The 24,505-nt window shown below is 36.8% G+C and overlaps 1 protein-coding gene across 6 annotated transcripts in view; it reads left to right on the forward strand.

Moving 5' to 3' along the window:
* CENPI (centromere protein I) overlaps positions 1–18,316 on the forward strand; it is a 48,097-nt gene extending 29,781 nt beyond the window's left edge. For 4 of the 6 annotated variants that reach the window (XM_032620825.1, XM_032620827.1, XM_032620826.1 and 1 more), the window contains 7 exons: positions 425–516; positions 3,396–3,531; positions 4,426–4,550; positions 5,561–5,609; positions 5,739–5,957; positions 12,306–12,347; positions 14,279–18,316. In XM_032620825.1, the coding sequence (XP_032476716.1) occupies positions 425–516; positions 3,396–3,531; positions 4,426–4,550; positions 5,561–5,609; positions 5,739–5,957; positions 12,306–12,347; positions 14,279–14,380 (765 nt within the window). In that variant the 3' untranslated portion in view covers positions 14,381–18,316. Of the gene's footprint in view, positions 1–424; positions 1,060–3,395; positions 3,532–4,425; positions 4,551–5,560; positions 5,610–5,738; positions 5,958–12,305; positions 12,348–14,278 lie in introns of those variants that run through there. The other 2 variants (XM_032620829.1, XM_032620830.1) reach the window with 2 other exon arrangements.
* The last annotated feature ends 6,189 nt before the right edge of the window (positions 18,317–24,505 follow it).

Here is a 24,505-nt window from a genome sequence, read left to right on the forward strand (position 1 = left end):
ATTGTTTGTTTTCCACAATCACAGAAGATAAATTTTATGACCAACAAAAGGAGTAAATTGCAGTTGTAGACACAAGGCGAAAAGGGTGGGAAACTCCTATCTGTAGCAGCTTCAAAGGATCTCGGAGGGGAAATAATAAGGGGTGGGTGATGTAATATATGTTATGAATGAATATAATTTAAAGAAACAAGAGTCTGTTCCTCACGGATAAGATGGGGGCAGGCTTGTAGAGAAAATGGTAAAATAAACTTGTACTTGCATTAATCTGTCTCTTGGTGACCGATTAGGTTGGAGAAGCAGCTATTGGGTTCTGAATTGGATGTGGTTATCTCCACAGTCCCTTCCACCTCTAAGCCTCTGGTTTAGTCTGTTAGTTCTCAGCACTATGGTATGTCTGATGATTTTTTTTGTTTTGTGTCCACAGTGTAGTGTTCTTCAGTGTCTGAAAGAGCTACTGCAGAATTGGCTGTTGTGGCTTTCTATGGACATCCACGTGAAATCTGTGAACAGTCCTCTGTGAGTTATCTTACAACCCTCCTTAAGAGTTGATCTCTACAAAACTGTTTGCATATGGAGTTTAATAGTGTGGCATAAAACCTAATTGCTTCATGTAAATGCTTAATTGTACTTTTCTTAAAAAAATGTTTTTTGTTACTTTTCACTCTTCCCTACAATCCTGTGAGGAAAGTTAATTCTTCAAGTTTTATTCTATAAGTCAGAAAACAACCCCCAAGCCTCTGAGTCACTTGCAAGAGTTAATATAGCAAAACAATGGCCAGCTGATGTTAGAACTTGCAACTTTGACTTCCATTCAGTTTAGCTCATTTTATAAAATGTATTCTTGCTTATATGTGAAGTCAATTTTGATGATGGCTAGGAAGATCTGTAATTTTGCTGTACAGATTTTTTTTATGTTTCTCTGATGTATTTTGCTTATATATGTTAATTTATTTTCACTTCGTAATTAAAAAAGAGCCCTGAATTTCCATTATGTTCATTACTGTTAAATGTGAAACCTCAAAGTGAAAGTAAAAGCCTGAATGAATTTCAAGGAACTGCCTGATCAGGTTTTTTTGACTCTTTCTACCTAGAGTCTTTTGCTTCTCCTGTATTCTTTTTTAACATTAATTTTTTTTTATATTATAGAAAATTACAAACATATTCAAAAGTAGAGAAAATAGTACAATTGTTACCCTTATCACCCGGCTTCAACAGTTATCAACTCATGGTTAACTTTTTTTCATCTATAACACCCCTCACTTTCCTCCTCCTTTGTACTAGATATTTTTTAAGCAAAACCCAGACATCATTTCAGCTGTTGAAAAATGATACCAGTATAACACCTAAAAATTAATAGTTCTTAATATGTTCAAATATCTAATGGATGTTCAAATTCCCTGTATTATCAGTCACATTCTTACTTTATAAGATAAGGATCCCTTAGCTCCAACTGCAAGTAGCTGGTGGTTGGCTTAGTTAGATTAGCCCAGATTTATTTTTCTATATGTTCTTTTCCCTATAGTTATCTCCTACTTTGTTAGGAGAATAGAAGCTTCTTGGGAGTTGCCTGGAAACTTTTTAATTCTTCATATTCATTATTGCAGTGCTTCCATATATCGTGTATGTCTGATCACTTTTAGAAGGAAATGGAGCATTAGTGCGTAGTGAAAGTATCTTGTAAAGCAGTGCTTCTCAAAGTGTGGTCCCTGAACCAGCAGCATCAGCATCACCTGGGGTCCTGTAGAGATACAAATTCTCAGGTACTACCCTAGACCTACTGAAGTAAACTCTGGAGGTGGAGCCCAGTAATCTGTGTTTTAACAAATGCTTCCATAATTTTGGTGCAGGCTAAAGTTTGTGAACCACTATCATAAAGAAATTCCATTTGAATAGTTAACCTCTTCAAACACCTCAATTCTATTAAGAATAGTATGTTTGCATTTATAATCTTTGGCTAATTTGCAATGTAAGTCTTAGGCACCCTAATACAGGTGCTTTATAATTTATATATTTTCTTTCTAAAAATCCTAGGATCCTTTTTAATTAGTGTCATAAATTTTGAGAGGGCATTTACAAAGGGGCTCTGCTTTCTAAAATTCTTAAAACATAAATGGACATAATTGTAGGTAACTTTGCTTGTCATAATACTACTTGGCATTATATAATATAGCTGTTAAGTTCTCAATAATTTTTCTATCTTGGAGATATGAGTGTAATGCTATGTCTCTATCGTATGACCATATGCCATATGACTGGCAAAGAGGGAGTAAATTGTAGTTGTAGATCACAAGGAGAGAAGGGTGGGAAACCATTCTCAGCAGTGGCTCTCCGGGGGGCATTTTTGGTTGGCACAGTGACTGGGAAGAGGGTGCTAACATCTTTTAGTAGGTAGGAGCCAGAGGTGCTAAACGTTCTGTAGTGGGTGGGGAGTAGGAGGCAGTCCTGAATGGTGAATTGTGTCATCCGAAATGCCAGTAGTGTCCTGTGGAAAAACACTTTCAAAGATGCTACCTGAGCAATCATCATCGTACAAATTATTTCAGACACATTTGTCAGATGCTGCCAGAAATCATAAAGTACAGTTTTGCAAGTGATGGGCTGACTGTATGTATGCCCACCTATTTGAACCGTCTCTTAATCTTTCCCTGCTTGCTCTGGCACAGAATCATCATGGTGGTGGGTAATGGTAGAGTTATCATCATCTCAGGCTCTAAGACTATATATATGCTATTCCTTTTTCCTTGTGCATAACTGTTGTTGGCTACCTGGATCTGAGGTTAAAGCTATGAAATCACATTTCCCAGTCTTTTCCTAATCCACTCAACAGTGGATTGAAGGAGGGGGGTGGGGAGATGGATGGATTGAACCAGTTATACCCATGTGTAATTTAAAGAGACATGGTTCATTGATTTGGGAAGAATATAAAATATCTAGATCTGGTTTTTACTAGAATGAAAGATGCCAAAAATTTTACTCATTCAGTTTTAGAATTGAATTCCAGTTAAATTAAAGTGAAAATATTTTTAACAGCATTTTAGTTCAGGAATTTAGGCAAAACTGGGTTTGGATTTGTGTACTTAGAAACTAATTTGCTGACTGCTATGGTCCCTGGACATTGGTGATATTATCTAAAGTCTGGAGCTTAATCCTTTCTTTCTATGGTATTTACTAGTAGAATGGTTGCTCAGGGATGTTCTATGAATTGATCTTAATGGTTCCCTAGAGGGCTGTATAGTTTTATGGTTAATCACTGCAGTTAAAAAAATGTGAATTATACATTGGAGCACTGATCGTTTTCTGAAATTCCCACAGACTTTCTGCTGTATATTTAATCCAGCTTTAGCTTGGAAAATGTGAGGACTTTTGCTAATATGGATCTTGGTTTCTTATTGCAGAGAGACAACTTTAGGTGGATCCATGAACTCTGTGTCTAAACTGATTCACTATGTAGGGTGGCTGTCCACTACTGCAATGCGCTTGGAAAACAACAGTACCTTCTTGCTGCACTTTATTTTGGATTTCTATGAGAAGGTAGTACACATCCCATTTTCACTACTTTGATTTTTGTGATGGCTGTCTGCTTTACTAGCCTATTGTTTAAATTTTATGCACAACTATTAAGTTGGGCTATGACCTTATTAGCATACTTGAGATAAGCTATGTATTTTGAGGTTAATGATTGTATTCTGGCCTGAATAGTTGACATGCATAAAACAAAGGGGAAAAAGCAAAAGCTTTTTTTGAAGTCCAGGTACCACTTTAATAGACGTTCCCCTGAATAATGCTGGCCCTAGACAGAAGTCTGTCTTTATTATCACTTTTTTCTCATCCATTGTACATTTCCAACCCCTGGTAAAAGAACAAAAATACCTTTTATTTCTTTAGCTCTCCACCCCCCACCTTTCAACTGCCTTATTTCTCCCAGTACCTATGATTCTGGTCCTCTTCTATTGTTTTATAGTATTCAACCTAGACAGAACTATTATCCAGGAAGTACCCACTAATCTCAGTTTTCCTGGCTTCTTCCCTTCATTGATACTTAGTTGTCTTGTGTTATATTTGCTTGGAAGCATGCTCCTTTGTTTTCCAGGTTGACAGCTAACTAATATGATAATTCAGTATTTATAGGACTTAAGAAGAAAGAAATGTTCCCTTCCCCTTTCTCCCTAACTCTAAGATCTCTCCCCAGAAAAAAATAAAAGAGTTTAATAACTACCTTGCAGAAATAATCCTCTATTGTAAGGTTGCTGTTTGGTGAGGTACATTTTTAAGCAGGTTGTGGCTACGTATTCTATTTATGAGTCAGGCAGGCCCAAACCTGATGTTATATTATTGCTTATTCTCTAGTGGTGATTCTTTGAGTGAAGTTGGTTGAGGAGTTCTGAGGAGTAATTTATATACTGGTGTTGTCATTCTTCCCAAAAGGTGTGTGACATATATATAAATTATAACCTTCCATTGGTGGTGTTGTTTCCTCCTGGGGTCTTCTATCCTGCACTCCTCAGCCTGGATTCCAGTATCCTGAACCAGCTCTGTTACATTATGGACAGGTACAAAGCCTTTTTACCATTTTATGAATTAATACATCATAATTCCATCTTCATTTTCCAGCTATACAATAATTTATGAATATACTACAATAAGTTTATTGTACATAATACAGTGAAATATAAAATACAATAAAATTGTTATCCATTTTCTGCCAGGACCTTTGGAAAAAGGAAACATGGCTTTCTTTAGGGAATGACCTTCCAACAGTTAAAATGGGACTATTTTAACTGTGTTTTTAAAATGTCACTGTGGGGGGATATCGATTAAAAGGATTCACAGTTAAGGATCTTTTGTGCAGTGGTACCGTTGCACTCGGCATTGTTAATTCTCATTGCTGTGTCTCAAAGAATAATTAGTCATTTACTGACAACTGGTTTAAGTCTACATAGCTTCTCTGGTAAAAAGAACATTTTCTGGGAGATAAGGGGAGCTATTACCAATTATATGAAACTGTAAGTATTATTTCTGATCTCTTCTAATTTTTTCACTTATGGACTGAAATTGCTCTTTTTAGCCCATAAGTGTAGGCCCTTTTGGCATAACTTATGAGACTATGCCAAGGTTAAAATGTTGAAAAGCTACTTAGAATAGTTCTCAGGCAAGAAAAGATTACATCTCTAAGTTTTCCCTTTATCCTTTCTACTGCACCTTTTTTCCACATTAGGAAAATACGTTTTGTAATGTTTTGTATCAGTGACTGCTTTTGAGCCTCTATTAATTTTTAACAGTGAAACATTAAAAGCATTTCCTTTTTTACTAAAGTATAATTTACAGAGTCATATCTTAAATGCATATCTTAAATTTACAAGTACTTATCCTAAATGTACAACTCAATATTTGAGCCTCTATTAATTTTTATTCTTTGAGGAAAATGTACCACAAAAGGAAAAAAAACTTAAATAGACAGCTGGATATTTGTGTATGTGCATATATTTACATTTAAAATGTAAACTTATGTTTACATATCAAAGGCATTTAATGGTAAAAGTTCTCTTTGCTCTGTCTTTAGGTATCGTAAAAATTTGACTGCTGCAAAGAAAAATGAGTTGGTACAAAAGGTATGGATGATGAATCTCTGTTTTAAATCACCATTGTTTAAAAACTGAGTGTAGAGATATATGATCTGTTGGGAATAAGAAGGAAAGGGAGAATAGGTGATAATGACAATTTTTTTTCTTTCCCAATAGACAAAATCGGAGTTCAGCTTCAGCAGCAAGACCTATCAAGAATTTAATCACTATTTGACAGCCACGGTTGGTTGCCTGTGGACATCCAAACCCTTCCAGAAAGGATTATATATTGACCCCAAAGTCTTAGAAAAAGCTTCAGTAGCAGAGTACAAAAACAGTTTAAATTTAGTCTATCATCCTGCTCTTTTGGGTTATGCTGTTTTCTTTCTGCTACAGGTAAGAGTATTTAAATGATTTTTAGATTTTCTATAGGAATACTATGATGGCAGAAATAGGAAACACCATAAATTTAGCATGTCTGAATTGCAAGACGTGTTCAATCATACTTTTTGAGTATCAGCTAACTTTTGGGCATTGTGCTAGGCTCTGGGGATTCAAAGTTAAGTAATTAGTTTCTACCCACAAAGAGCTTGGGCTTGTGGCAGAGACAAATTTGTGAACATTACTGCAAATACAGTTAGGTGAAGTGAGAAGAGATACAATTGTGAGAATTAGTGAATATTAGTTCAGTTCTACCTGGGTAGAGGTGGTGCCAGGTAAGAAAAGGGTACAGAGAAGTTGAAGCTTTAGTAAAATCCTTCTAGGCAAGATGGAAAATGTAGGCTAGATGATGTTATAATTAGAGTTGGAGTCTTAGCCAAAGACTGCTGATTTAATGGGTTGATATCAGTATGTAAACAAGGAGGTCTTCTCAGGACTTTACACCAGCCTTGTCATTTTCAACATTATCAGTGACTCAGAGAACTCAAATGGTGTGCATATCATATGTGTGGATGACACAACAGGATGGGATTACAAATACACTGTTAGAATCTGGATTCAGAATTCCCTGAACAGACTGGAACATTGAGAAATCTAACAAAATGAAAAAGTGTATAGAATGGGGGAGATATTCATTGAGTAAATGTTTAATATATTCATGTAAGAACCAGGCACTGTGGTGAACAAGACACATCTGAGTACTGCCCTCGTAGAGCTTGGAATCTAGTCAGGGAGGCAGTCATTAAACAGACATCTTACAATAAAGAATGATGAGAAATATAGGGAAAGTACAGAGAATGATGAAAAAATATACAGGGGGGCTTCTGTAGAGCCAGTTCAGGCTTTACAGAAGTGATGCTAATTGGAGTTTTAAAGGATGAGTATGAGCTTGTCAAGACAGGAGCAGTATTTGAGGAAAAGTGTAAAGCTAGAACAGGGGACAGCAAACTTTTTCTGTGGACGGCCAGACTGTAAATATTTCAGGCTTTGCAGGCCACATGGTCTCTGTTAAGATTACTCAACCTTGCTGTTGTAGCGTGAAAGTGGCTATAGACAATGAGTAAACAAACGGGCATAGTTGTGTTCCATAACAGTTTATTTACAAAAACAGGCATTGGACTGGATGTGGTTTGTGGACCCCTATGTTAGAGCATGCTATGTTTGAGGAATTTAAGCAGAATTATAGGGCTTGAGCAGGGATTCTACCCTGACTCAGCAGCAGAAGTACCCGGGCTGCTTTTCCAAAGTATACATCCTTGATTGCTTCCAGCCTGACATTTTGATTTACTAACTGGGGTGATATCCAGGATCTGCTTTTTTTTTTTTTTAAACATGTTTATTGGAGTATAACTGCTATACAATGGCGTGTTAGTTTCTGCTGTGTAACAAAGTGAATCAGCTATACACATACATACATCCCCATATCTCCTCCCTCTTGCGTCTCCCTCCCACCCTCCCTATCCCACCCCTCTAGGTGGTCACAAAACACTGAGCTGATCTCCCTGTGCTATGCAGCTGCTTCCCACTAGCTATCTATTTTACATTTGGTAGTGTATATATGTCCATGCCACTCTCTCACTTCATCCCAGCGTACCCTTCCCCTTCCCCATGTCCTCAAGTCCATTCTCTACGTCTGCATCTTTTTTTTTTGAATTTTTGAATTTTATTTATTTTTTTATACAGCAGGTCATTATTAGTCATCAATTTTATACACATCAGTGTATACATGTCAATCAATGTCTGTGTCTTTATTCCTGTCCTGCCCCTAGGTTCTTCAGAACTATTTTTTTTTTTAGATTCCATATATATGTGTTAGCATACAGTATTTGTTTTTCTCTTTCTGACTTACTTCACTCTGTATGACAGACTTTAGGTCCATCCACCTCACTACAAATAACTCAATTTCGTTTCTTTTTATGGCTGAGTAATATTCCATTGTATATATGTGCCACATCTTCTTTATCCATTCATCGGTCGATGGACACTTAGGTTGCTTCCATGTCCTGGCTACTGTAAATAGTGCTGCAGTGAACATTGTGGTACATGTCTCTTTTTGAATTATGGTTTTCTCAGGGTATATGCTCAGTAGGGGGATCGCTGGGTCATATGGTAGTTCTATTTTTAGAACTATCTATTTTAAGGAACCTCCATAGTGGCTGTATCAATTTACATTCCCACCAACAGTCCTTTGCCCATTTTTAAATTAGGTTATTTGTCTTAATGGCTTATAAGGCTCATGTCTATATTGTAGATTCAAGTTGCTTATCAGATATATGATTTGCAAAGTTTTCCCCTATTCTTTGGGGTGTCTTTTCATTTTTCGGTTGGTATCTTTTGAAGCACAAAAGTTTAAGTTTTGATGAACTCTATTTATTACTTTTTTCTTTTATTGCTTGTGCTTTTTTTTTTTAATGCCTCCTCATTTCCTTCTCCCCCCAGCCCCTGGCAATGACCAGTATACTCTCTGCTTCTATGAGTTTGATTATTTCAGATTCATCATATAAGTGGTATCTTATAGTATTTGCCCTTCTGTGTTTGGCTTATTTCACCTAGCATAATCTCCTGCAGATTTGGTCTCTCAGTAGATTGTGGAGGATAAGGGATATTGGTTTCTCCTCATGATGTCTGTCTGGTTTTGGTTTCAGGTTAATTCTGGCCTCAAAAAATAAGTTAGGAAGTATTCTCTCTCCTGTTCTTTGGAAGAGTTTGTGAAGGATTGGCATTAATTCTTCTTTAAATATTTGGTAAATTTTACCCATGAAGCCATCTGGTCATGGGCTTTTATGTAATTTCTTGATAACTTTTTTAAAATAAAAATGTCTTTTCCATTATGGTTTATTACAAGATACTGAATATAGTTTCCTGTGCTATACAGTAGGACCTTGTTGTTTTGATAATACTTTTTATTTCTTTTTTGGTTGTTGTTTAATTCTTTTTTTTTAATTTATTTATTTTTAACATCTTTATTGGAGTATAATTGCTTCACAATGGTGTGTTAGTTTCTGCTTTATAACAAAGTGAATCAGCCATACATATACATACGTTCCCATATCTCCTCCCTCCTGTGTTTCCCTCCCTCCCACCCTCCCTATCCCACCCCCCCAGGAGGTCACAAAGCACCGAGCTGATCTCCCCGCGCCACATGGCTGCCTCCCACCAGCTATCCACCTCACGCCCAGTAGTGTATATATGTCCATGCCACTCTCCCACCCCGTCACAGCTTACCCCTCCCCCCCATCCTGAAGTCCATTCTCTAGTAGGTCTGTGTCTTTATTCCCATCTTACCCCTAGGTTCTTCATGACCTTTTTTTTTTTCTTAGATTCCATATATATGTGTTAGCATATGGTGTTTGTTTCTCTCTTTCTGACTTACTTCACTCTGTATGACAGACTCTAGGTCCATCCACCTCACTACAAATAACTCAATTTCGTTTCTTTTTATGGCTGAGTAATATTCCATTGTATACATGTGCCACATCTTCTTTATCCATTCATGCGATGATGGACACTTAGGTTGCTTCCACCTCCTGGCTACTGTAAATAGAGCTGCAATGAACATTTTGGTACATGACTCTTTTTGAATTATGGTTTTCTCAGGGTATATGCCCAGTAGTGGGATTGCTGGGTTGTATGGTAGTTCTATTTGTAGTTTTTTAAGGAACCTCCATACTGTTCTCCATAGTGGCTGTATCAATTTACATTCTCACCAGCAGTGCAAGAGTGTTCCCTTTTCTCCACACCCTCTCCAGCATTTATTGTTTCTAGATTTTTTGATGATGGCCATTCTGACCCGTGTGAGATGATTGTAGTTTTGATTTGCATTTCTCTAATGATTAATGATATTGAGCATTCTTTCATGTGTTTGTTGGCTATCTGTATATCTTATTTGGAGAAATGTCTAGTTAGGTCTTCTGCCCATTTTTGGATTAGGTTGTTTGTTTTTTTAATATTGAGCTGCATGAGCTATTTATATATTTTGGAGATTAATCCTTTGTCCATTGATTCGTTTGCAAATATTTTCTCCCATTCTGAGGGTTGTCTTTCTGTCTTGTTTATGGTTTCCTTTGCTGTGCAAAAGCTTTTAAGTTTCATTAGGTCCCATTTGTTTATTTTTGTTTTTATTTCCATTACTCTAGGAGGTGGATCAAAAAAGATCTTACTGTGATTTATGTCAAAGAGTGTTCTTCCTATGTTTTCCTCTAAGAGTTTTATGTGTCCAGTCTTATATTTAGGTCTTTAATCCATTTTGAGTTTATTTTTGTGTATGGTGTTGGGGAGTGTTCTAATTTCATTCTTTTACATGTAGCTGTCCAGTTTTCCCAGCACCACTTATTGAAGAGGCTGTCTTTTCTCCATTGTATATCCTTGCCTCCTTTGTCATAGATTAGTTGACCATAGGTGCATGGGTTTATCTCTGGGCTTTCTATCTTGTTCCATTGATCTATGTTTCTGTTTTTGTGCCAGTACCATATTGTCTTGTTTACTGTAGCTTTATAGTATAGTCTGAAGTCAGGGAGTCTGATTCCTCTAGATCCCTTTTTTTCCCTCAAGACTGCTTTGGCTATTCAGGGTCTTTTGTGAAATATTTTTAAGCAGGGTTGTAGTATGGTCTGAGTTGACGTTTAGTGGAGATCACTTTGGCTTTTTGGTGGAGGATAGAGTTATAAGAGGAGGCCTGAGTGGAAGCAGAGGCACCAATTAGGAGGCTCTTGGTGTAGACAAAATAGATTGATAGTGATTTGTATGCAAGTGGTGGTAGTGAAGATGCATAGAAGTGGGCTGATTGGAGATATACTGCAGAGATAGAGCAGACAGGGCCTGATGGCTTGATCAGAAGTGGGAATGAGAAAAAGGAAAGGACTTTTGAGTTTTTTGAACGGAGCAAGTGGGTTGATGGTGGTTCCATTTATTAATAAGAGGAATACTGATAGAAGAACAGGATAGGTTATTTTGTTTTTTGCAGAGGACAAGTTGAGAATGAAGTTTTGTTTTGACGTACTTAAGTTTGAGATGCCTGTTAGATATCCAAGAAGAAGTGTAAGTAGGCAGTTTGAAATAGGGGCTTAGAACTCAAGAGAGTGGTTGGAATGAGAGGAATCAATATGGAATTCATCAGCATGGACTATACTTCATCAGTTCCAAAAACACATATTTTTTTCACTTTTTATAACTTCTCAGAGATCAAGATGCATCTTGTGATCAATGTCAGCCAGGCAGCAATCATGATATAGTTGTCATTTGCTATTTTTGAGTGTGTGCAGGCAGATTGCCAGAATCAGACCTTGCAGATTGGATGTCAGCAGCATGGGGGAAAGATTGGAGACGATGCTGGAGCACTGTTTTAAGGTCTCAAAACCAAATGACTTGGAGGAAGAAGGGAGGGAAGTGGTGAACCATACATGTTATGGACTTTCCTTGAAGCAAGGGCCAAAAGTAGGTTAGATTTATGCAGTTGGGACCCAAGCACCATAGCCTTTATTAGTTCCTTTAAGAAATGCTACATAATCAACACTCTGGCACAGAGGATGATATTGTGTGAAAAAACATAGATATCCACAACCCTTGAGTAGAAAAGTAATTCAGAAGAGTTGGACTCTGAATGTGAAGTTTTAGAAATACTTTCACAACTTAATTTTGTTTATATTTACCATTTCATGTTTGTAAAAATGATATATGATCAAAATCTGCCTACATCTAAAACTCTTTCAATCATTATAAAATAAAAACTTATAAGTGTTAAAAATGCATTGTGTTATATGTAGTTTAACAGGCAGAGTTTTTTCTTAGTGATACATAAAAATTTGTTAGAATTGATGGCTCTTCAATGAAGTACAGTAGGTGATAGTTAAAGCTGGGGAATAACTAGCTAGCTCACCTAGCTCTGAGATTTTATAAAGAATTACAAATTCATAGAATCTACTGGGTACCCAGACTACCTCACCAGACTTCATCCTCATCCTTCAAAACTCAATTCAGGTAATCATATTCCTCAGAAAAAGCCCACCTTCCATCTCCACCCCAGTGGCTGAGTACAGAATTTTAAAAAATGAAGCCAAATATTAGCAAAATGGTGCTCACTTTATCAACTGTGATTTTATTTTTTGTCTGTTTGTGCTTCTAGGGAGAAATATGGAAGGTTATAGTGGGTGCTTATTCAAAAGGAATCCAAGAGTGTTGGTAGGAATAGAACATAGCAAATGAATCAGATAGTGAAGAGCCATCTTAATTTTCTGGTAATTTTTGCTAACCAAATATTTTCATCACCATTTCTCTCCATTTTCTTTTTTGTTTTTGTTTTGAAAGGAATGGCCAAAAGAAAGGAAAGTAAATATGAGCTCTATTCGGGTAAGTAAATTTATTTTCATCATGTTCAGGGATTTCATAAAGCTTCATTTCATCAGAAGAATTTATACCTTTACTTTTCCCCAAATCCCAAGTCTGATGCCTAGACAAAGTCAAAGTGAAGTGTTTGCCTTCTGAATTAATTCCAGTGACTTTTATGTGACTTCGTTGGCACATACCCTCTACATAGATAAAACTATTCATAGTTTGACTCTTGCTGTTGTGTCTGTGCATCATCTTGTTTTATAATACACTTGCATATAGTCAAAGTGTCACTGTAATGTGTCTTATTTAACAAAGCCAAGCACAATTGTCTCAATATAGAAACTCTGCTGTGTACATATTTAATATAGGAAGTAATATAATAATGTCTGTGTTGTCTGTTTTAGATGTTAAATTCCTAGAGTGCAGGAATGATGACCCATTTCCATTTCACAGTACTTGTTCATTTGAACAGCTGAATTTTTTTTTATTGGAGTATAATTGCTTTACAATGGTGTGTTAGTTTCTGCTTTATAACAAAGTGAATCAGTTATACATATACATATGTTCCCATATCTCTTCCCTTTTGCGTCTCCCTCCCTCCCACCCTCCCTATCCCACCCCGCCAGGTGGTCACAAAGCACCCAGCTGATCTCCCTGTGCTATGCAGCTGCTTCCCACTAGCTATCTACCTTATGTTTGGTAGTGTATATATGTCCATGCCTCTCTCTCGCTTTGTCACAGCTTACCCTTCCCCCTCCCCATATCCTCAAGTCCATTCTCTAGTAGGTCTGTGTCTTTATTCCTGTCTTACCCCTAGGTTCTTCATGACATTTTTTTTCTTAAATTCCATATATATGTGTTAGCATACGGTATTTGTCTTTCTCTTTCTGACTTACTTCACTCTGTATGACAGACTCTAGGTGTATCCACCTCATTACAAATAATAGCTCAATTTCGTTTCTTCTTATGGCTGAGTAATATTCCATTGTATATATGTGCCACATCTTCTTTATCCATTCATCCGATGATGGACACTTAGGTTGTTTCCATCTCCGGGCTATTGTAAATAGAGCTGCAATGAACATTTTGGTACATGACTCTTTGAATTATGGTTTTCTCAGCGTAGATGCCCAGTAGTGGGATTGCTGGGTCATATGGTAGTTCTATTTGTAGTTTTTTAAGGAACTTCCATACTGTTCTCCATAGTGGCTGTACCAATTCACATTCCCACCAGCAGTGCAAGAGTGTTCCCTTTTCTCCACACCCTCTCTAGCATTTATTGTTTCTAGATTTTTTGATAATGGCCATTCTGACTGGTGTGAGATGATATTTCATTGTAGTTTTGATTTGCATTTCTCTAATGATTAATGATGTTGAGCATTCTTTCATGTGTTTGTTGGCAGTCTGTATATCTTCTTTGGAGAAATGTCTGTTTAGGTCTTCTGCCCATTTTTGGATTGGGTTGTCTGTTTTTTTGTTATTGAGCTGCATGAGCTGCTTGTAAATTTTGGAGATTAATCCTTTGTCAGTTGCTTCATTTGCAAATATTTTCTCCCATTCTGAGGGTTGTCTTTTGGTCTTGTTTATGGTTTCCTTTGCTGTGCAATAGCTTTGAAGTTTCATTAGGTCCCGTTTGTTTATTTTTGTTTTTATTTCCATTTCTCTAGGAGGTGGGTCAAAAAGGATCTTGCTGTGATTTATGTCATAGAGTTGAACAGCTGAATTTTTTTGCCAATATAATAAAAGGAATATTTAGCCCTTAAACTTCGGGTACTCTCTGGTTTGACTGTTACTTAGTGACTGAGTTTCAGTTACGAACCTGGCCACTCGAGCTAACTCTTGGTATGTGCATCCAGGATGCTGGGAACTCATCCTAGGCAAAGAAGAGGAGGTAGAGAATAAGAAAATGGAATATTTGATAAGTAATTTTCCCTTTTTTGTGCCTGCAGGGGAAGAAATGGAACTGGTATTTGGACTATTTATTTTCAGAGGGGTTACAAGGCTTGAAACTTTTCATAAGAAGCAGTATTCATCGTTCTTCTGTCCCCTGAGCAGAGAGCATAAACCACCTGATCAACATTAAATGAATGTTGACAGAAACAAACTGAGCATATGGGACTAAATTCCTTCCTTGTTGCTGGAGAGGTCAAGTAGCTCAACTTGGGTTTCCATACTCATTTCACCAACAGACTGCCATCCTCAGGGAGTGCTTAGACTGGCCTTCTATCCATGGCTCAGGAGAGCCTCAATGTGGCTAATTTTATTTTTCAGGATCTAGATTCTTTAGCTCATTAGTGAAAAATGACTTCATCATCAGGCTCTGCCTTCCACCAAATTATACATAAAGAGACATATCTGTTATGTGGTGGGATTTTTCACATTCTTGTGGACTATGAGCCGCATTTTTGATGGAAGAGAGCAGGTAAATAATATATGGTGGCAGTTAAGCTACAGACATATTCATGCAAAATACTCAGCTGCCTCTGTAAAACCTCTGTGGATATTGCCATTTTTCTTATTGTGAACAACCACACCAACACCAAGTTAAGAGGATACATTTCTAGCTCTAAAAGGTGGCTCTAAGTAGTTGGTAGATTTCTGGGCCTTCACTGGTAGCAGTTTGATGAGAGAAGGAAGGGAAGAGGATTGTGGAATAATCTACATTCCTATTTATACCAGTTTGATTTCACAAAACTGCTCTATTTTGTGTGTGTGCACATGTATGTGTATGTATATATCCCATTTTTTAGTGTTTAGGTCCAAATTAACTAACTGTAACTATGTTCAGGAATAATTCTGAAGCTTTTAAAAAATTGTATAATAGCTAGAGTATCTTGCTGAAAATTGACTACAAAATTTTGCTTCAGCGCTACTGAATAACTGTCCCTCTTTTAATAAAATTCGTATCATTTGAAAGAAATCAAGCTGAATTTATTTTTATTTTATTATTTATTTTTATTTTTTTTTTTGTGGTATGCGGGCCTCTCACTGTTGTAGCCTCTCCCGTTGTGGAGCACAGGCCCCGGACCCACAGGCTCAGCAGCCATGGCTCATGGGCCCAGCCGCTCCGCAGCATGTGGGATCTTCCCGGACCGGGGCACGAACCCGTGTCCCCCGCATCGGCAGGTGGACTCTCAACCACTGCGCCACCAGGGAAGCCCTATTTTTATTTTTAAGTGCACATTGTGGCTCTTTTTTTTTCCTTTTAAAGCAAAACAGAACCCTAAACTATATTATTGGATGGTGTTCAAACTAGAAATACTATTTATTCATTCATTTTTTTCATTCATTTTTGATTTAATACATATTTATTGAGCTTACCATATACCATGTATTCTTCTGTGTGCTGGTTATACAGTATCTGCTTTTGTGGAATTTACTACATTCCTTTGGAGAAGACAGATAATACAGATGTAAACAAATGTACAATATCAGGTGAAAAAGCAAGGAATAGGGGCAGAAAGAAACAAACTGAGCGTATGGGACTAAATTCTTTCCTCATTGGTAGAGAGGCCAAGTGGTTCCACTTGAGTTTCCATGCTCGTCACCAATACACTGCCATCCTTAGGGAGCGCTTGGATTGTCTTTCTATCCATGGCTCAGGAGAGAGAGCCTCAATGTGGCTAATTTTATTTTTCAGGATCTAGATTCTTTAGTCCACTAGGGAAAAATGACTTCATCATCAGACTCTGCCTTCCACCAAATTATACATAAACAGATATACATGTTTGAGGGGGTTGCTACTTTAGATAAGATGGTTAGGGAAGGCCTGTTTGAAGAGGTGGCCAATGGAGAGGCCCTAATGAGATAAGTGTATGAACCATGTGAATATTTGGGGAAAGAGCATTCCGAGAAGAGGTAAAGGCAAGTAAAAAGGCTTAAAAATGTTAACTTACTTGGCATGTTTGAGGAATAGCAGAGGCCAGTAAGGTTACACCATAGTGATTAAGGGAGAAACATGGTAAGAAAAGAAACAGGGGAGAAAGCCAGAGAGTAGTTCATGAAGATCCTTATAGCCTGGTATGGATACGTAATGTGAAGCCATTAGAAGGACTGAGAGTAGAGGAGTGGCATCATTTTACTTACCTGTATGGAACTGCAGTGTGAAGGTTAGAGTGAAGAGGATTAAGGGTGAAAGCAGAGAGACCAGTTAGGTTATTACAGTGTTCCAGGCAAGAGTCTTAGACTAGTGTGGTGGATGATGGAGAGTGGGGTGGGTAGTTAGATACTGGATGCAAGCTCTAAAGGTAAAGAAGATAGGATCTGCTGATAGCTTGGATATGAGGAGAGAGAAAGGGAGGAGTAAAGGATGACTCCTAGGTTTTTAACAGTAGCTGGGTGAATTCTGGAACAGAGAGATGAGGAACAGATTTGGAGGAATGTGGAATCACGAGTTTTTTTTCAGTCATGTTAGTTTGGAGATGCTAAATAGGCAGTTGGCTATCCAAATCTAGAGTTCAGGGTACAGTTTGGTACTGACAAAATTGATTTGGGAATCTTTACTGAATAGCCATGACATTGGATGAGATCACTTAGTACAGCTTGAAAAGAAAGTGGCAAAGGACTGAGCCCTGGAGTATGCCAATGTTAAGAAGTAGAGGAGGAACCAGCAAAAGACTGAGAAGGACCCACCAGTGAGCTTAATGAAAAGTCAGGAGACTGGTGTGCTGGAAGCCAAGTACAGAAAGTGTTTCAAAAAGGAAGGGTTATTTAATGGTGTGGAATGTAGCCTATATACCTGGATAAAAGAAGCTTTAGCTGCTTTGAAGTAAATCTGATAGCTTCCCCAATGGGTAACTATTTAGAGAATTCTCTTTTTTTTTAAGTTTGTGCTCCAAATAACTTCCCATATTGTTTTTCAGAACATGGTATTTTGATCCTTAAGATCATGTAGAACTTTAAATTGTGAGAAGGGGTTTGATTAGTTTTTATGAAATTTAACCAGTAACAATCTTCAGATCATGGAAGAAACTTTTCTAAACTTAAGTTTATGTTCTGGGAGAAAAAAATTTTCTCCTTTAGTTTGCCTTTTTGTTTAGTAATGATTCCCTGGGTACCTTTTTGACCATATTCTTCTCTTGATCAATTTTTTAACCCACTTAAGATTAGATATACAGCTATGCAAGTATGCCAAATCTAGTTATTTGAAAAGTCTTTTTTGAAGAATCTTCATGGCAAAGAAAAACAAAATTTAAATAAGAATAGCTATTTTGTTTCAGTACCAAACATGCCTAGAAAAGAAAAGAAATAGAAAATGTGGTTTATTTTCCCAGTTGTACAAAAAGAACACTTTGTTTACCCAGTATTTGTGTAAAATTGTTGATGTTTTAAATATTGACTTAATATTCAATAATAACACTGCTATTAGATTTCTAACATTTTATTTTTCTTTTTTTCATAACTTCTCCTTTGGTCTTGGGGACAATCTGGAAAGAAAAGTAGATAAGTCTATGGTGCCTCACATAACTTTTATTAACATAGTAGAAATTCTCTTTATATCAGATACATTTTTTATCACAAAATGGTTTACTAGATAGAAGAAAAAATATTCTCTAAAATTAGTATTATATTTTTAAGATTTTTTTCAGTTGATACTACTTTTCACTTTGTTTAAATTATTAGGTTTTTTAATATAGAGAGCCTCTGTTTCTGTCATGTAAAACAAAATCTGTTTCTATTAAAGATGGATGCTATGGACTGAATGTTTGTTTCCCTCAGATTCATATGTTGAAGCCCTAACCCCCAATGTGATGGTGTTTGGAGATGGGTCCTTTGGGAGGTAATTCAATTGTAAGGGTGGAGCTCCCATTAATGGGATTAGTGCCTTTATAAGATGAGACAAGAGAGATACAATCTTTCTCTCCACTATGTGAAGATCCAGCAAGAAGGCAGCTGTCTACAAGCTAGGAAGAGGACCCATGATGGCACCCTGATCTTGGACTTTTAGCCTTCAGAATTGTGAGAAGTAAATTTGTTTTTTAAAGCCACCCAGTCTGTGGTATTTTTGTTATATAGCAGCCTGATCTGATTAAGACAATGGGCAATCGTGTTTAACAGAATATACTGTTGACCAGAATCATTAATGCTTTATTTTTATCATACTCATAAGAGGATATCTTCCCAAGGAGCATAATAGTACATGTGAATTAAAGTACATGTGAATTAAAGAAATTGACAAGCTGATCCTAAAATTCAAATGGAAATGAAAAGTACTCCCGCTTTCAGGAATGCAACATTTTTCAGCTTGCCAGGAAGAATATTAGCTTATCTAAATAGATTTGGTGCACAGAGCTGGAGGCTGGATGTTAAGGAGTCCTTCTACTGCTTCTAGTTTTAGGTTCATCATTAGTGAATTGTACAACCTTGGAAGTCACTTAAATACTTTGCCTCTTGATTCTCTCTTTGGTAAAATTTAGATTCTGATGTCTGTCTTTCAAAGGTTTGGCATGTAAAATGATAGAAAATTTGTAGAATTTTCATTGAAAACCCACAAAGGGGAAAAGAGATATAAAAGTTTTTCCTACTTTGGAAGCTGTATTTGATCAAAGTATATCTTATAGAAATGCAATTAAAGACTATCCCAGGAGGTATTGGCTTACTGAAGTAATGCACGTTCTCTGTACTTTACTTTCTGTGTGAACAGAGGTTTCCTGAGCCTTTCTGAGAAAAGTGCTGAAAGTATGAATGAATAAGCACCTACTTAATAGTTTGACATCCTAAGCATTTATGAGTATTACAGCCCTGGATACAATAACATAGTTAATATCACATACGAAATTGAACAAGATTGCATTTTTAATATGCTGTACTTTCCCCTTGTATCTATTTGTAGGTGAACTTTCTATTACCTGGGGTAGTGAGGAAGAAGGTAGTATATAATTGTTTAATTAGATGTGAATTTCAACTTAAAAAAATAGAACTGAATCCTTTTTCTATTTGTAATCAGTTTTGTGGACTAGGTTAAATTCACAAACTTGATCGTCAGTTTCTGCATAGTCAAGCTCAATGGAACTTCTCCCCAGAAAAAAATATCTACCTAATTGGTCAAAATTAGCAAAGACGGTCATTCAAAGTCTGGAGAATGATAAAGGGATTTGCAACAAATTGAAAATCATTTATTCAAAATCTACAAAACTCAGTAATAGTAGTAGGAGTCTTTAACATGTGAGATAGAGGTTACACCCATTTTCCCACCCAACTCTGCATTGCAGAAGAGGTATTACAGTGAGCTTGGCAGCCAAGTGGCAGCTCCTATCTCCCCCAAATACTGTTCCATAATACAGAGGTTCCAACAGGGTCAGAGAAAACCTCAAAGGCTGGCAACACCCTGGCCCTGCTTGAGGGACCTGACTTTATTTGTATTGTGGAGCAATTTGTGCCTCAAAGGAACTGTCCAAAATAAAAATCAGCTAAAAATCAGCAAACAATCAGTGGAGGCCAAAAGCATGGTATGATACTAATAGAGGCAGACCAGCCAGAAGTTTAACAGACCAGAGAAAGAGCCAGCAAAGGAGTCCTGGTGATAAGGAAGAGTGTGCACATACCTAAGGCCACACTCTCTTAGGAGCAACTGGAGAGGAAACTGCTTTACTATTAGTCCTTGACTAAATGTGAGACAAACTTGTAATCTCCCTGAAGTGTGAAAGCAGTCTTTAAGCCACACAGGTCAAACAGCAAAAAATGAAAACCTTATTGGCTCAGGGGCTTAAGTACAACTCCAATCAATCAGTGGATGACTGCTAAACTCTACTGACCCAGGGATTACCCTTAGGAACCCAGGTGTCAAGATGAAAAATAAAAAATCCAAACAGGAAAATTAGAGGCTACACACTATGGGGGAACTGATTTCACAGAATTAGTCTAGCCAAGTTGCTATAAGACTCTGGAGCAGGGACAATCCAGTGCTGTTACAATATATTACCTAATTGTTCAGATTAATAAAGAAATAGGAAAGTGTGACCCATATTCAGGGAAAAAAAAGACAAATTGCCTTTGAGGGGGGATCAAATATTGAACTTGGTGGACAAGGACTTCAAAGCAGCTATTATAAATATGTTCAAAGAACTTAAACCATGTTTAAATAATTAAAGGAATATGTAATGACAATGACTCATCAAAAAGAAACTACCAGTAAAGAATCGAATACATACACACCACACCCCAAATGGAAGTGCTGGACTTGAAAACAGTGAAGAAAAATGAACAGAGCCTTATGAAAATGTAGTACAGCATTAAGTACACAAACACACTCATGATGGGTATACCAGAGGAGGAGACAAAGGGACAAAAAATATTTAAAGAAATGATGGCTGATAATGCCCCAAATTTGATGAAGAACACTCTATACATTCAAGAAGCTTGGGAAAATACTAGCGAAGCAAATCCAGCAACATAAAATGGATTATAATCCGTGACCAACTGGGATTTACCCCAGTAGCACAAGGTTGGCTTAACATCAATGTAATACACCATACCAAAATGTTGTTTAAAGAAAGTAAAAATACATCTAATAAATGCACAGATGTCCCATGATCATAGGTCAGAAGACTGAATACTGTTAAGATAGTAATATTCCCCAAACTGATCTACAGTTTCAATGAAATCCCTATCAAAACCCCAGCTGGCATTTTGCAGAAATTGACAAGCTGATCCTAAAATTCAAATGGAAATGAAAAGTACTTTGAATAACCAGAACAATACTGAAAAAGAAGAACAAAATTGGAGGCCTCATACTTCCCGCTTTCAAAGCTTACTACAAAGCTACACTAATCAAGACAGTGTTGTACTGGCATAAGGATACACAAAGATCAATGGAATAGAATCAAGAGTCTAGAAATAAACCCATTCATCTAGGGTCAATTTGATTTTCAACAAGGATGCCAAGACAGTTCAATGGGGAAAGAAAGTGGTGCTGGTAAAACTGGATATCCCCATGCAAAAGAGTCTGGTTGGACTGTTTATCACGTCAAATACAGAAATTAACTTAAAGTGCGTAAGAAGCCTAAATGTAATGTCTAAAACTATAAAACTCCTAGACAAAACATTGGAGTAAATCTTCATGACCTTAAGTTAGTCATTGATTTTGTAGCTCTGATAACAAAAGCACAAACAATAAAAGAAAAAATTCATGAACTTCATCAAGATTAAAAACTTTGTGCTTCAAATGAGACCACCAAGAAAGTGAAGAGAAAATTCACAGAATGGGAGAAAATATTTGCAAATCATATATCTGATAAATGTCTTGTATCCAGAGTCCATAACGAACTCTTACAACTCACTAATAAGGATAACTCAATTAAAAAATGGGCAAAGGATCTGAATATTTCTTCCCAGAAAAGAAGGGTAATAAGAACATGAAAAGGTGCTCAACATCATTAGTCGTTAGGTAAATTCAATCAAAACCATAGTGAGATACCACCTCACACCCTTTAGGATGGCTATAATAAAAAAGAAGTGAGGATGTGGAGAAATTAAAACTTATACATTGCTGCCTGGGCTATAAATGGTTGTAGCCACTTTGGAATACAATTTGGCAGCTCCTCAAAATTTTAAACATAGAGATACCATATGACGGATATGGTATTCCATATCCATGACTGATATGGAATATGGTATTCCATATGGAATATGGAATATAGAATATGGTATTCCATATCCATGACTAATATGGTAATTGTACTCCTGGATATATACTCAAGAGAAATGAAAACATGTCCTCACAAAAACTTGTACACAAGTGTTCATAACAACATTATTCATAATAGCCCCAAAGTGGAATCAACCCAAATGTCCTACTGATGAACGGATAAATAAAATATGCTATTTCCATATAATGGAATACTGTTTAGCAAAAAAAAAAAAAAAAAGGAATGAAGTCATACATATTATAATATGGACAAACCTCAAAAACATTATACAAAGTGAAATAAGCCAGTCACAAAACAGCACATATTGTATGGTTTCATTTACATGAAAATTCCACAGTAGGCAAATTGACAAAGACAGAAAGTAGTTAAGTGGTTGTCTGGGGCTGACGGGGATAGGGTGGAGGTAATGGGGAGTACTATAGACTGAAATTTTGTGTGCCCCCAAAATTCATATGCTGAATTTCCAATGTGATGATATTTGGAGGTGAGGCCTTTGGGGATAATTAGGTCAAGAGAGTGGACCCCTTATGAATGGGTTGAGTGCCCCAGAGAGCTTCCTTGCCTCTTTCATCAGGTAATGTTATAGCAAGAAGATGGCTGTCTATGAACCAGGAAGCTGGTCTTCACCAGACACACTTAATCTGCCAGCACCTTGATCTTGGACTCCCCAGCCTCCAGAGCTGTGAGAAATAAATTTCTGTAGTGTATATGCTACCCAGTTTATGGTATTCTGTTATAGCTGCCCCAAAGGACTAAGACGGGAAGTGACTGCTAATGGGTATGAGGTTTCTTTTTAAGATGCTAAAAGTGTTCTAAGCTCTGTAAATATAATTAAAAAACCACTGAATTTTATGTTATTAAATTATATCACTAAAGCTCTTAAAAAAAACTTATAAGAACTGTTTCAATTCCTGTTTTGGAAAAGGATGAGATGAGTAATCTTAAAGATCGCATGTTTGTATAATGATTATCTTAACTGTATAATAACAAATTTGGAAAAATTATAGTCATAAAATCATTATTTGCTTCTCTTCTATGTCATACCTTGTCCTTTTCCAGTCTAGGAAATTAGGAATATGCAAAGAGAATTTTATGTGGTAATTGTGCAGCCATCAAGCATTTTAAAGAATTTTTAAAGTTAGATACCAGATTTACATATTTATTTGAGATATTTTAGGGTCAGTAAGGAAAAAAGATAGGCTGGAATAATTTTCTAAAGTATAGATAGGCAAGTGGAAGTAGGTTATGAAATAGTGGGTAAAAATCATTGTAATATTGTTTCTCTTTAAAAAGGTTTCTGATCAATTTTAGAGGTATTTGCATATTCTTCTACCAAAAATAAAATATAGCTATAATGGATGTATTCAAACAAATAAAATGCAACTGAATTTCTAACAAAATATTTAGTTAATTTTCCTTATTCTGAATGAGGATACAGCCAGAGTGAATGATATTTTAAATAGAAATGGAAAATTTTCACGTTTTTTTAAAAAATAAATTTATTTATTTTTGGCTGCATTGGGTCTTCGTTGCTGCGTGTGGTCTTTCTCTAGTTGCAGAGAGTGGGGGCTACTCTTCGTTGCGGTGCGTGGGCTTCTCATTGCGGTGGCTTCTCTTGTTGTGGAGCACAGGCTCTAGGCGTGCAGGCTTCAGTAGTTGTGGCACGCGGGCTCAGTAGTTGTGGCTCGCGGGCTCTAGAGCGCAGGCTCAGTAGTGTTGTGGCGCACAGGCTTAGTTGCTCCGTGGCATGTGGGATCTTCCCGGACCAGGCATCGAACTTGTGTCCCCTGCATGTGCAGGCAGATTCTTAACCACTGAGCCACCAGGGAAGTCCAATTTTCACGTCTTTATATGGATAATTGTAAAGAAAAAATTATTAAACTATTTAATTTCAGGTGAGAATTGTAAAAGTTAACCTTATTTCAATTGTTTAACAGAGTTTCTAAGATGCTCTGTGTAAAACATTCTTGGTTGTGTTTAGAATTCCTTATTACTATTGAATCTAGGATAGCCTACCATCTCCCCCTGCTGGACGTTTACCCCACTACAAGGAATTAAGAATTCGACCTCTGCTACTTAGCCTCTGCTAGTGCAGAGAAAGAAAAGGAAATGAGTGTGTGGAGCTGAATGGGGAGCTAGAGTACAATTCTTCTGATTTCTGCCCTTCCCGACTTCAAAGATCCACTTCCCTTGTGTTTGGAAAGGAATTGAGCTTCCCTCAGCTTGAGGATTCTTGGTCTATGACTTAGGGTCTAGGGGTCAGACAGTAATTGAGTCTGGCTGGGACCTACACTTGAAAAACCCTACCCCTATCAGCCATTTACATAAGAGTAGACATATTGAGACATATTGACTAATAACTACATTAGCTCTTTTTACCCTGGACCTCAGATTTTTCCTTGACATTAATAAGGGTTAATTTTTTCTTAGCATTTTGTCTTATTCTAACACCAAATAGGTTTAACTTCAAGTTAAACGCTTCATATTTTGCATTTTTGTGTTATTAGGTTTCTTTAGTAAGACTAGGGT

Source organism: Phocoena sinus, chromosome X (genome assembly GCF_008692025.1).
Source record: "Phocoena sinus isolate mPhoSin1 chromosome X, mPhoSin1.pri, whole genome shotgun sequence".
NCBI lineage: Eukaryota > Metazoa > Chordata > Mammalia > Artiodactyla > Phocoenidae > Phocoena > Phocoena sinus.